Source organism: Equus przewalskii, chromosome 11 (genome assembly GCF_037783145.1).
Source record: "Equus przewalskii isolate Varuska chromosome 11, EquPr2, whole genome shotgun sequence".
Classification (NCBI taxonomy): domain Eukaryota; kingdom Metazoa; phylum Chordata; class Mammalia; order Perissodactyla; family Equidae; genus Equus; species Equus przewalskii.
Window position 1 is genome coordinate 11,415,368 of NC_091841.1, and position 14,059 is coordinate 11,429,426.

The 14,059-nt window shown below is 50.7% G+C and overlaps 1 protein-coding gene and 1 long non-coding RNA gene across 2 annotated transcripts in view; one reads left to right on the forward strand and one right to left on the reverse strand.

The window, feature by feature from the left end:
* The window catches only part of LRP4 (LDL receptor related protein 4), a 48,201-nt gene that overhangs the window by 30,640 nt on the left and 3,502 nt on the right, over positions 1-14,059 (reverse strand). Inside the window, exons 2-8 of the mRNA XM_008543145.2 lie at positions 4,211-4,357; positions 2,935-3,051; positions 2,565-2,678; positions 2,131-2,247; positions 1,466-1,594; positions 1,108-1,227; positions 560-685 (exon numbers count right to left, since the gene is read on the reverse strand). Coding sequence (XP_008541367.2) covers positions 560-685; positions 1,108-1,227; positions 1,466-1,594; positions 2,131-2,247; positions 2,565-2,678; positions 2,935-3,051; positions 4,211-4,357 — 870 coding nt within the window. The remainder of the gene's footprint in view (positions 1-559; positions 686-1,107; positions 1,228-1,465; positions 1,595-2,130; positions 2,248-2,564; positions 2,679-2,934; positions 3,052-4,210; positions 4,358-14,059) is intronic.
* Positions 4,523-8,445, forward strand: LOC139074467 (uncharacterized). The gene is made up of 2 exons (XR_011524101.1): positions 4,523-4,730; positions 6,879-8,445. It is a non-coding gene; the product is annotated as an uncharacterized lncRNA (long non-coding RNA).

The window sequence follows — 14,059 nt, forward strand, 5'->3', positions numbered from 1 at the left end:
GCAGGGCTTGGGTCAACAAAAGGATGGGAGTCTGTCATTTTCTAGGGCGAGCTGGAGACAGATGAGACTCAAGGTGGGAGGTTGGGGTCCAAGGCAGGAAACAGCTCAGACAGGGCTGGCTGAATGTCTGCATTCGTTTTCTCCCCAGGACACCACAGTGAGATGGTGAGGGATGTGGGACAGAATGACAGAGCGCGTCCGTGTGTCCGGCACCCGGTGTGGCTAGGGGAGTGGGCGTGGGGGCTGTCAGCCACAGAGAGCAGTCCTTGCTCAACAGGCCAGAGCAAGAGGCACTGGCTGTGTGTGAGTTAGAACGTGAGAAGCAATTGAAACTCAGAGCCCTGATACTGTATTCCAGGCCATAAGCCTGCAGGTCAACGGACGCACCTGGATTTGACACTGGTAACCGAGAAGGGCAGGAAAAATCCAGGCCACAGGCAAGATCTTGCTAACGCATCACCTTCACCCAACTGGAATGGAGCAGTAACACCCTCTTTCCACCCCCATCTTCCAAGCCAACTACGGGTTAAGGGGCCTGGGTACCCCTGGGAGACTCTACCTGTGTTCTCACAGTTCTCTTCATCGCTGTTGTCTGCACAATCATCCTCACCATCGCAGCGCCAGGACAGGCGGACGCAGCGGCCGGACCGACAGCGGAACTGTTCTGCTGTGCACATGGAGGTGGCTGCGCAAAGCAAAGGTCAAATGAAAGGCTGGCCCCACTACAGCCCGAAACTCCACCCTGCCACCCAAAACTGCACTCTCTGCCAGCATCCATGCCCTCTTCTCGACACCAGTGGCTCAGTTGGTGTGTATGGCATCTTTGTGTGAATCAAAAAAAGGTGCCCTTTTTCAAGACACTTTACTGCCATCTGCTGGAAAACTGCCGTGATGAATATATAAATCTATATAATTATAGAACACGTAAGTTCATTGTGTGACTGGCATCCCTTTGGACATAGTGCCTCCGTGCAGTGCCCAACCGACACCACTGTTCACAGAGGTCATGTCCAATTTGTGTGCAGTCTGTATCAGTGGCGGCCTTTTTGGCTCCACAGCCTCCTTCCCTACTTCCGGCCCAGACCTTTGGCACCGTCCCCCACTCACTGCAGTTGCGCTCATCAGATTGGTCATCACAGTCTGCATCGCCATCACAGCGCCAGCCAGCGTTGATGCACAGGCCACTGTCACACATGAACTCCCCAGAGCGGCAGGGCTGGTGGGAGGCTGGGAAAACACAACAGACATCTGTCTCCAGCCAGTGTATGCAGACAGGGTGCCACGGCAGACCAGAAACCACAGTCCCAGCACCCCAGCTCCTCCATCTCTGCCCAAAAGGGACCAAAAATTTCAGAAACTCCTCCCCTCGCCTCCTGCCCCAGTTGGCACCTGTGCCTTGCCCTCCCAGGAGCTCCTCCCAGCTGGGCCTCCCCTCCTCCTCCACCCAGCTGGCCAGAGCACTCACAGCAGTCGGACTCGTCTGACCAGTCTCCGCAGTCATCATCGCCATCACAGTGGTAGATATCGAGGATGCAGCGGCCGTAGGCACACTGGAACTCCTCCAGGTTGCAGGGGGGCGCTGGCACCGCAGAGGCTGGAAGGAAGGCAGGGGTGGGGAAGGGCCTACGCTCAGGCCTGGACAGAGGCGAGGGGCCCTGCCTCCTCCAAGGGGCAAGATGCTCAGGCAAAGTAACCAGGTTTCATTTGAGACAGCCCTTAGAGACGCCCACATTCTGGCAGAACAAAGGCAGATCTCCCTTCTCACCTGGGGAAGCTGCCCCCACCCTACTCAGCCTAGGAGGAGCTACTGCTTTATTGTGTGTGTGAGGAAGATAGTCTCTGAGCCAACACCTGTGCCAATCTTCCTCTATATTTCGTATGTGGGATGCTGTCACAGCGTGGCTTTATGAGTGGCGTGTAGGTCCAGGATCTGAATCCATGAGTCCCAGGCCACCAAAGTGGAGTGCACAAACTTAACCACTACACCACCAGGCTGGCCCCAGGAGCTGCTTCTTCAGAACCTGCTCTCCTTGCCCACTGTCCATGCACTCCTCGGCCTGGCCCTCAGTCCATGGGATGGAGCCCTCTGCCCCATCCTAGCCCAAAAGCCTGAGTTCTGGGGCCACTCACGACAGTTCTCCTCATCAGAGCCATCTTTGCAGTCGGTGTCACCATCGCAGTACCAGTGCTCAGCAATGCAGCTCCCGTCACTGCAGCGGAATTCCTTGTCAGAGCACTTGCGCATGTCTGGAGGGGACAATGGGACAGCAATCCTGAAGGAGCCCTACAGGCAACCCTCCTCCCACACTCCTCCCTGCCTCCTGCCCTCACTGCCCCTGGGGGTCTGACCCAGGCCCTGCAAGACACCACACTCGGTGCAGACTCTCTGGAGAAAGCCCAGGCCCTGGAGAGCCTGGGCCTCAGCCTCCTGTCCTGGGGTTCCCCTCCTACCTTCCTCCAGCTGCTCCAGACACCTGGGCAGCGCTGGAGCCATTGCTGGGCTTTTCCCCCACGGCGAGACCAGCCACCAGCCCTCCTGCCGGCCTCCCCAGAGCACCACTCACCACACTGCTCATCGCTGTTGTCGCCACAATCATTGTCACCATCACAATGCCACAGGCTCCGGATGCAGTAGCCATTCTGGCAGGGGAACTCATCCTCTTCACACTCCCGAGGGGCTGTGGGCACAGAGCAGTCAGGCTGCTACAGGCAGTGGGGGCCAGTGCCTGGAAGCCCAAAAGAAAGCCTTGCAGAGCAGAGATTCAAAGCAGGTGGCTGTCTTTCAGGGGCTTATCTGACCGAGAGAGGAGGTGAAAGGACAGGACAAAGAGCTGAAGACCCCAGGGCTGACGTGGGCCTGGGGCATCATTTTCTGATTGAAAATCTTTGCCCAACAGAGCCTGATGGAGCCCGCCTGGCCCTGCTAGCACTCACGACAGTCCTGCTCATCTGAGTCGTCCTCACAGTCGTTGTCCCCGTCGCAAACCCAGGAGCGGCGGATGCACTTGCCATTGTCACAGTGAAAGTCAAGAGGGGAGCAGGTGGGCAACACTGGGTCCCAGGAAAAGAAAGGAAAAGGGGATCAGGCTGGTAAACTTACTCAGGCAGGCTCAACGAGGCCAGAAATTCTCTCCCAATACCCCTTGTTCCAGTCTCCCTATCTGAATGACAGCCCTTCCTCACAGCCTCCTAGGCCTGCCCCCAGCTGATGGAGAAGCTGAGCAGAAAATGTGAGAATATTAGAAAGGAATGGTGGTGTGGGGTCCTCAGGGCAGAACAGCCCAACAAACTCAAAACCACCAAGAAAGCAGTAAGAAAAACATGAGTAAGAGTAAGAAGCGTATTTTTTCTTTACCTCTTCTTTTAATGATGATTGACACTCATGGGCTCAATTTCCAGTTCAAGAACTCATTTACTTATCACACTGAGCAAGTCAGTTACCCTCTCTGAGCTGTAGCTTCTTCGATCGTACAACGGGGATAATTACACTGACTCACAGGAGTCTTTGGAGATAATGCACATGAAAGTGAGCCATTTACCATCATCACAATTAGCGGAACTGGTTAGGGTTAATAAGGTCCAGGTTGTAGCTTCATTCTTATCAGACTAATTAGCCACCTCCAGACACAGGTCTGCAGGTTGGCGGTTGCACCCCTAAACCCAGACAACGGGCTCAGCTCTGATGTGTCCAAGACAGGACACCCTAGCCCATTGTGCATATGTTACTACACTAGGGGAAAAGGGAGATTTGAAGAGAATATTAGATTTCTTACCACGTTTACGTTATTTAAAATGGTGTGATTACACGGAATAACAGTGTAAGAAACACATAAATAATCTGCATCCATGTATTAATGCACATTAAAAAAGCAGAAATATGCAGCACAAATACACAAACGCATATTCACATAAATATAGAGAGATCTATTTAAAGAGACTATCTGTAGTTTCAAGGGTGTTTTCTTCTATACGTGTTTCCAAGTTTGTTTTATTGGACATATACGCATGGAAATATACACAGGAGGGTTGAAGCCAAGCATATTGTGAAAAACACCCATCTGTCAGTATGTGTCACGCTCGCAAGAGTCCAGCGCTCTGAGTCTGACACACCTGATGCACAGAGCGCTCCGTCAGACTTGTCGTTGCTCCCTCGCCCCCAAGTCCCTCTTCTACCACTTCCCACCGCCCCACGGGGAAGCAAGGTTCTTACTACATCCATCCTCATCGCTGTGGTCCCCGCAGTCGTTGTCTCCATCACACTGCCACTGGGCGGGGATGCAAGTACACTCGCCAAGGGCACTCACGGCACACGTGAAGTGGTTCCGCCCACAAGCACACTGAGGGCTGCTGGCTAGGCCTGGGCGGAGGTAAGAGGAACCAGTGAGGGCTCAGCTCCTGCCCAACCAAAGCCCATTCTAGGCGGCAAGGTAGAGGAGCCAGGTGTAGGGGCACTGTCACCCAGGGAGCCATTGTGACACTACAGGGAGATGCAGACAATGCAATTGCACCTTCCGCCTCCTCCAAGGCACAAATGGACAAGGAGATACCCTCTGATTTGGGGCTCACAAATAGTCCAGGTGCCCACCTCTATAACAGGGCTTTTTTGCAGAGCACCCCCAAAGGCCCAGAGACAAATGATGCCACCTGGACGGTTGGTGCTCTTGAAGAAGGGGAGCAGGGGACAGAAGGCGTGATACAGAGAGGCCTCCATATCCTTCCTCCAAACCTAGGTTGAGATGCAGATGTTTTTGCCCATATCCAGGACTTGGCCTTGGGATGTTGGCTGGGGAGGGCAAGAAATAAGGGTGGAATTGAAATGCTGGAGCCCCTTTAGGGATAAAGGGTCCACACAGCGGAGCAGGAAGCAGGACCGGCTGCTGTGAGTTCCCCAGGCAGAACTCACTCTTGAGGACAGTGGCTAAGGAGGAGTGGGGCCTGAGGGAGGGAACCAGGCCACTACAGGGCAGAGTGACTGGGACCAGTCAGGGCCTTCCTGTCTGTGGGACAGGCCGCAGCCTGGAGGAAGGACGGCAGAAGCAGCCCCTCCCCCAGCCTCGGCAGCACGCAGCTGGGCTTCCCTATTGAGCATCCAGCTATCTGCCTGGCCAAGTCCCATGACCGGCTGCTGTGCCCCCTCCCCAGCGTGCCCAGCAGGATGCCCTGGGATGGCGTGTGAATGGCTCGGTGCCCCCGCTCCAGCCTCAGCTGGAACAAAGGGTTCTGCCAGGGTCACTCTCCCCCCTCCCAGCATTCATCTAACCCGCTGGGCCGCTGCAGCTGGGAAAGAAGGGGGCCACCGCTCATCGCTCCCCCCAGCTTTCTTCTCCCCTTCCTCCCCTCGGCTGGGCCCTGCCCTCAGGCTGGTCTGGACCAGGGAAGGAGCCAGCTCCTAAATTACTAGCCCTCTTCCTGTACTATTTCCCCGAGCCCAGCTTCTCTCTCTTGGCTCATCTCCTTGATGGACATCCTCACCTCCCATTAGATTACTAGGCCTGGCTTAGGGCTTAGGGCTTAGGTCCCAGAATGAAAGGGTGCCATCCTCTCCAAAAGCAAAGAGAGAGCCCAAGACCCCTGCATCTCCACTTCAGCCCCAAGGGTCAGTATGAGTAAAAGGCAGGGGTTCCTAACCTGTAGATGATGGATGGATGGCATGGGGATCTGTGAACCCCTGAAACGACAGGCAAGATGTACATTTCTGGAGCTAAAGGCCACAGCTTTTGCCAGATCCTCAACTAAGGCCTGCCCTCCCCCTCCACATGCTAAGGGAATCAGCTGCCCTAGAAAAGATGCAGGATTTCCTGCGGAAGCCAAAGGAATCCGTTTGAGAGGTGCAGCATCCCTATACCTCACAGGAAGGCCTTACTCCCAGCGCAGCGCTCCTGTCTCTCTGCCAGTGTAGGACAGTGGACCCTTCCCCAGGGAAGCACTGAAGACCCAGCTGCCCTAGCCCCAGCACCATCCTCTTGGCCTGTTCCGAGAGCACTGAGAAAGGATGGGGCTTTTTTCACCCAGACTCTGGGCACCAAAGCCTGAGGAACTTTCGTAGTATGACCAGCTCATCACAGCTATAGGCACTACTTTCGGGAACTCTGGCTGAGGAAACAGCAAAGACTAAGTATTCCAGAGGGCTCCATATGGTGGGGCTCTCCAACATGCAGATCCCCTTCATGGGGAGGATGGTAAAGACAGAGGATAGAGCTAACTCAGTGGTTCTCAACCAGGGATGATGTTTCCCCCCAGGGGGCATATGGAAGTGTGTGATGACATTTTTGGTTGCCATGATTGGCGGTACTTCTGGCATCTAGGGCACAGAAGCCAGGGATGCTGCCAAATATCCTTCAATGTACAGGAAAGGCTGCCACAACAAAGAAATCATCCAGCACAAAATGTCAATAGAGGTTGAGAAACTCTGCTAGCCACACACAGCGGGGAGTAGGGCAGCACCAATGAGGAGTTCAGGGTAAAGAGCGTAAGGAGAATAGAGAGAAAGAAGGGGGAAGTTGGGGGGAAGGGGGAGAGGAAAAAGCACGGGATCTGGAGCAGACAGACCCGGGTTCCAGTGACCAGCTGTGCGACCCCGTGCGAGTCACAGAGCTCCCCAAGCCTCAGTTTCTTCATTTGTAAAAGACCACAGGATAAATTGAAAGAAGCTAGCCTCGTGCCTTGGCACACCAAAGATGCTCAACCAATGCAGGATGAGAGTGTGCAGGTGTAGGGATGCAGGGGCTAAATTCTTCCCAAGGGCCTTGAATTTAAGAAGCCGAGTACCAGGACTGGGAGAGCAAGGACAGTAGTAGCCTGGCACAACACGAAAGTCAAAAGGAACGCTGAAGGTAAAGAGGAGCCTTCAGTCCTGTGTTTTTCTGGGGTTCTTTTAGGGCTCCACCCCCGCCTTTGGCTGAGTGATAAAAGAAGTCTTGATTTCCCTGTGCGGACTTCAGGAACAAAGCATTCCATCGGGTGGGCATCAAGTTCTTTGCAGGCGAATGAAGAGTCATGACTTCCTGGATGTCAGAGCAACGTCTGAACGTCAGCGTGTGAAGGTCAGGCAGCCACTGGCGGGCAAACCCTGGCTGGGGCTTTCATACAGTAAACAGACACATTATACTCCAAAAAGCCAGCTCTTCGGGACAACTGTTGCCCCTCTGGGATCCCCGGAGGTGGAATTCTGCCTTTTCACTCAAGTCCTGGCTGTGATCATAAAGGACAGCTTTTAACCCTTTTTAACTAAAAGAATGGTGAGTGAAGAAAGGAAACAAATGACTGCGGGTGGCAAAACACAGTCTTCATTTTAAGAAATGCTAAGTTAGAATACTCAGCTATGCTACTGGCCTTGAAAGCTATTTGCCAGCCACACTTGCAAGCTCCCTGGGCCTCCAGGGGCTTGGGCCTTTTGACCTAACGCAATTCAACAAGGAAAAGATCTCTCCCCAAAGGGTTTGCCATCCCTAATCATCAAGTCATCAAGTTTTGGGGTTACATGTCAATGCACTCATAGGGTCTTCCTGAGAGGTTAATCAAACTGTCACCACCTGCATCTTACCTCCCTCGCCTCAGCCACCTTACCAATTTCTCACTGCTTTCTTTTGAAGGAAAGAAGGAAAACATCCACCCGGTATACCAGACAGTGTACCATGGTGGTAGAGAGCACAGATTCTGGACTCAGAGAGATGAGTTCAAATCCTGGTTCTACCACTAACTCTACAAGTTTGAGTAAGTTAATTAATGTCTCTGAGCCTCAGTTTCCTCATCCATAAAATGGGAATAATAATAATAGTGCTACCACAAAGGATTTTGTAAAGATTAAATTAAATAATTCATATAAACTGTTTAGCACAGGGCTGGCACACAGCAAATCTTCATAATACTACAACCGTCATTTACTGAGCACCTACCAGGTACCCTCCAAATTCTTTCCTAAGTGCTTTTCATGTGCTCCATCATTGAATGCTCTCAACAACCCTGGGAGGTGGCACTGTTCTCATTATCACCACTTTATAGTTGGGGACACTGAGACAGAGAGGGGAAGTCTGTCGACAGGTCACCCAGATACTAAGGTTTGGAGCGGGCATTCACATGTAGGCAGGTCGATCCCAGAGCCTCTGCTCTTAATCACTTCATTATCCTGCCTCCCAATAAACAGTATTACTACTATGAGAATTTCCAAAACCCTGAGGTCAGAAAGGGGAATTTACAACACGAGAACTTCTGGGTCTCTCTCCTTTATGCACTATTGATTAGCAAATACACAGTGAGTTTACAAATCTCAGGCAGTGACCTCTCCTTCCGGTTACCGCTAAGGCTAAAGACCACTTTCCCTCGCCCTAGGGTAAAGTGGTGAAGTGGGACAGTCTGGAGCTCCCGTCCTTTAAACCAGTGTCTCAGTGTTGTGTTGGTCCAGAAATGGACAGGGCTTCTGATGACAATTATATTCTGCAGCTTCTCTTTACGGTTTGCAAGCTGCTTTTACATACACATTTGCATTCTCATTTAATCATTACAACAACCCTGAGTAGTTACCGTAGTGCCCATTTAATAGGTAAGGTCATCTGCTTTGGCCAAGGTCATGGGGTAAGTAGGAGAGCCGGGATGGCAGGTCCATTTTGACCTTTAGACCAAGTATTCTTTTTCTAATGCCATCTCAGAATCTGGACTTTCAATAAGCTTCCCAGGCGACACGGACGCACACTCGAGTTAGAGAGGCACTGTTTTCCACCATCCCAGAGAACGCTCAGCTGAAACGGGGCCACACCTGTCACTTGGAGGCCCAAGGTGGACAGTGACTATACACAGCTACAGAGCAGCTTTTTCAAGTTGAACCGGAAATGAGATGGCTGAAGGAGTGTCCTGTGAGTGCTGGAATATGACAGCTACCCCAGTGTGAAAGGGATGAGAATGGGAACAGGAAGAATCATCACTCATATAAGCAAAGGATGTTTTTCTTTTTTTTCTTTTTGCTGAGGAAGATTTCCCCTAAGCTAGCATACACTGTCAATCCTTTTTTTTTTTTTTTGGCTTGAGGAAGATTACGCCTGAGTTAACGTCTGTGTCAATTTTCCTCTACTTTCTATGTGGGTCACTGCCACAGCATGGCTTGATGAGTGGTGTAGGTCTGCACCCAGGATCCGAACACGGGCTGCCAAAGCAGAGCATGCTGAACTTAACCACTATACCAGGGGCCGGTCCCAGGATGTTTTTCTTATACTAAAGCTCTCCTCTTTCCTCCTGTCCACAGGTGGTAATGGTAAGGATATAAACCTTATTTAATGAGAATAAGTTATGTAAAATGACCCTAAACTACATCTAGGCTATTCAAGGGACCAATCGACTGATTTCAGCTCCTCGCACAGCCTACTCAGTAAGTGTCTCTCACTAGATGGGATGCCCCAGTAGCAAGACAAAACTGACATAACTGAAAGGAGTGGCACAAGGAGCCACATAGAAATGGATCTAACTTCATCCAGGAGACACCTGGAATCTGGAGGGATCTGGGTGCCTATAAATAGCCACCATTTGAGAGGACAGAGCTTGCATAGAAAACATCAGAACTAATACCAAAAAAGGTAAATGGTTGGCAGCAGAAGGAGGCCAGGAAGTGAACCCTTTCCTGATGCTGTCCCACCTGGACCCTCGCAGCCTGGCGGAGTTGAAAGCCCCTGCTCTGTGCCCCAGAGGCCCATCATGCCTCCTCTTATGATGGCATTTAGTCCACTGCAGGATCATTGTCACTTACTGGACCCTAAGCCTCTTGGCATTTGGAATTACATGATACAGGGCTTTCTATTTGTATTCACAGTGCACAGTTCAATGCTTGGTATGGAGCAGATGATCAACATAAGTTTGTAAAATGACTGAATGATATATTCCTCTAGAGTCTTGTGAGAGTTGGAGTCAAAGGAAAAGAGAGGTCCAGAATATTAGAAAGAAAAATTGTTATTTCCTATCTAATCTGTACTCGAGAAAACAGGAATCTTCTTTTTAAGGTGGCTTCCTAGTCCTATCCAGGTTAAGTTCACTCCCTTCTCTTCCGAGAGTTCCTTTCACTTGCTGTGACATGCAACGACTCTACTTCTTTCTGTCCCTGGATTCCTAGAGGCCAGCCTTACCCGGTTTGAAAATCTACCTGGTGAAGTCTTTTCCTAGTGGGCCCTCTCCAAAGGGACACTACTAGACACAGGATTACTGGTCCCAGCAAGTGCAGCCCTCTTTTGGTACTCTTAAACACAGAAAAGAAGTTCTTCATGGTCAGCCTCCAAAGTTACGAGGCAGAAGAGCACAATGTTAAGAAGACGGTCACAAAACTTAGCTAATTCCTGGCTGTCTGACTTTGGGCATGTTATTTAATCTCTTTATACCTTAGTTTCTCATCAGAAAAAATTGGGATAATAAGAGCCCTTACCTCATCTGGATGTTATGAGAACTAAATTAGTTAATTCGTAAAAAGCATTCAGCACAATTTCTGGCACATATGGAGCTCTCAATAAACAACAGCTCCTGCTAACAGTATTACAGAATTTGGCTCCCCCCAGAACTGTCTTATTCAGGGCCCCCATGATTAAGCCCTGCTATTTCAGGGCTTGAGATGTCTAAAAGCCCTACTGTGTGCCAAGCTGCAGTGCCATGGGTTAAGCTGGTGACGTGAATGACCACAGGAAGAGATGGAAAGGAAGGGATGGAAAGTAGCGTGGCAAGAGTCCTGCTTTCCTGCCTTTCTCTGGAGGAGCTGGAGGCATAGAGTACCCTTTATCCTTGCCTAATATATCATCACCAGTTCCTAGGAAGCAAGTATAGAAAAGAGCCTTCTTGGGCTGTCCCAGTGGCGCAATGGTTAAGTTTGCGCATTCCCCTTTGGTGGCCCAGGCTTCGCAGGTTTGGATCCCACGTGCAGACCTAGCCCTGCCTGTCAACCCACGCTGTGGAGGCGTCTCACATAAAATAGAGGAAGATTAGCACAGATGTTAGCTCAGGGCCAATCTTCCTCACAAAAAAAAGGAAAAAAAAACCCAGATAAGAGCCTTCAGAACCTAAATTACAGAGTGATTCAGAAACGGATTAGTTCCCTCTTTTGTAAGATGGAGGCAATAACAGTACCTATTTCACATAGGGCATAGGGTTGCTGGGAGATTTAAATGAAATAATACATATGAAATACATAGTAAGCAGCTATTATTTTTGTCGTTGTTCTTTTTATTAACCCCATCATCTTCATCTGAATATGTCCTCTCTCCACCCAGTAATGTAGCTGTGATACCTGGCTGTCTCCATACAGGTCATTGAAAGTCTGACTTACGCTGCCCAGGAGCTCAGTCAACAGATCTCCCAAACCCAGCAGGGCTGGAATGTGGCTGTGCTCTGTGCGGGGCTGCTTAGAATACTGCTCTCCTCTTCCCCTACCTCTCAAAACACAAGGCCCTAACAGTAACATACAGCTTCAGGCAGCAACAAACCACATCACCCCTTCCGGGACCTTTTTTAAGCTTCCTTCCAACAAAAAACACCTGAAAAGTAATTCTTTATGCACTGGGATTCCCTGAGAAGATCAGCACTGAGAACAGAGAGGAGAAGTCAATCCAAGATAAAAGACAGATAGTCCCAACCTAAACCTTCAGGTAAAGCTTGGATAAAATACTCTGTTCTAAGAAGTAACACGGTTAGAGCGTTAACAGCTTAGGCTCTGGGTTCCAATCCTGGGTCAGTAACTCACTAGCTGCGTGACAGCAAACTGCTCTCTGAGCCTTAGTTTCCATCCGTAAGACAGGAGCCTAACGGTACCTACCTCATAAAGACACGGCGAGGAGTGATAATACACACTAAACACTTACGGTGCCGGGGTTGCAGGAAAAGATTTAAAAATGTTAACTGCCCCAGAAGGACATTTGTATTTTTTAGACCACATGTCCCACCAGTTTCTGGTGCAAAAATGGGTCGCCAGAGATCACTCTTAGAAGAGCAGAAATTCGCGTGTCGGGGAAATATATTTTAGAGCCATTCGCTTTCACTCTCTCTCTGAACCTGTAGCTGCAACTTCTTGTTTAAACTGCGTGGGATGGGGAGGGAGGGGAGTGGAAAGAGGAGAAAGGGACTTCCCTTTCTTATTTGTTAGGCTTATGGATATTATACACTGCATCTGTATTTGGTTTCCAGAATCTGTTGTCACCCCAACAGAGAGACTACCTCCTGCCTCATCTATGCCTGAAAGGTGGTGGCAGTCGGGCTCCCAAGGCTGGGGCCAACGAAGGGAACATTTAGAGCGCTCCTCACCCCCATCCCACCCCACCCCACCCCCCTGCCCCGCCCCGCCCCGTAGGCCTGGCAGGAAATGGAGCTGCTGAGCTTGGAGAGATCACTGGAGGCACTTAGAACCTCGAAGCTTTTTTATTTCACATGCTCATCAGGTGTCTCTCCCACTACCCCGCTCTGTACCTGCCTGGCCCTACACCCAGACGAGGGGAGGGTCCCTCTCCCGCAAAAAGGCACTGCCTGGAGCCAGGAGCTCCCTGGCCCCAGAAAACCTCCGGTGATAAATTATGCAGCAGCACCTTTGTGTCGCTGCCTCTCAGCCAGATGGGAGGTTTGCTCCCAGTCTTTTGTTTCCGGCTTTGCTCGCAGCTCTGATCCTCGGCTCTGCGCAGAGGTGAGGGGGGAGCTCCCGTTGGCCAAGTCAGGGCTTGCAGCAAGTCCCAGCAAGGCTTTCCCCAGCTGGGTCTCAGGCAGCGCCCTTCCTCTCCTCACTCTAACCTGAATGAGCAGAGAAGCAGGGCATTAGCAAAGCTTACAGTCAATCCACTCAGCTGTGAGCAAGGATGGGAATGCCTACGTGCAGGAAAAGAATGAAGTTTGCTCACAAGGGCGTAAGAGGTGCCCAAGGGCACCTAGGATGTTTGCTTCTTGCTAAATCAAAAATGCAGAGCAGAAAGTGGAGTCAAACAACCACCAGGAAAGCTAGAGAATCAGCTCTTTTCAAAGGCTGCTCTTGGTTACGGTCAACTTTCCGCAGCCCCCCAAACATCACATCACTAGCACCAACTTAAAAGGAAGAAACAAAGAGACAACAGGGGTCAAACTTTGGGGTGGAGGAGCTGGGGGCTGGGGGCGAGTCGTGGGCTTGAGACCCACATCAATTATCCCGGCACACTGACAGGATTCCTGATGGAGGACGGTAGTCATGAAGGAAGGCGGCCCGCAAGAGCCCAGCCCCCAAATTGCGGCAATTACTACCTTATGAGCTCGGGGGCCTGACTCCTTTCCCAGGCCAGTGGGAGGGAGAGCTTGGAATTCTAAACTGTTCCAGCTATAAGAGACCTCAGCCAGCACCTCTCACCCCGGGTCACAGCAACCTCAGAGTGAGATGCTTGGCTGCATCCCTGACCACAGGGCTTTTAACAGCGAAGCTCTCAGAGGAAAGCCCCATCTCCCAGGACCTCTCCCAGGAGAGCTAAGGCAGGGTGGGCTCCCTAGACTCACGGTATAGCTTAACAGATCTCTCTACTGGAAGTGTGGACAGGAAGGAACCACGGTTAGGTTTCACTAAGTTTTCAAGGGGAGAAAGAAGGGACAAGATCTTTAAAAGAGAAAAGCAAAAACCAGCTGAAATGAATGAAGGGCGGAGTCTCCATTTCAGCACATGATGCTGTAGTATGCGGATTTGTTTACCTGGCTCCCACGGTCCAAAGGCAAGCACCATCTCTAATGCACTTAGGCAAGCTTGCTAACAAGCAGCTAACGTTTATCCAAGCCTACTGTAACACGGTAGTTGTCAGGCTCTGCGTTGAATGGTTTGAACGTACTATGATCTCATTTAATTTTTACAATATTCTCACGTGATAATTTATTACTACTCCACGTCTCCCGTTTACAGATAAGAACCCTGAAGTTGAGGAAGATTAAATACTTTGCACAGAGTCACAAAGAAGTGCCGCAGCCAAGATTCAAACCCAGGTCTACCTGTGCTTCTTAATCACTGAGCTATGTACACGGCGATTAGATTAGTGCTTGACAAATGTGTGTTTGCTGAATGAATGAACAAATGAATGGGTGCAGAACCCAGTTCTGGGAATGC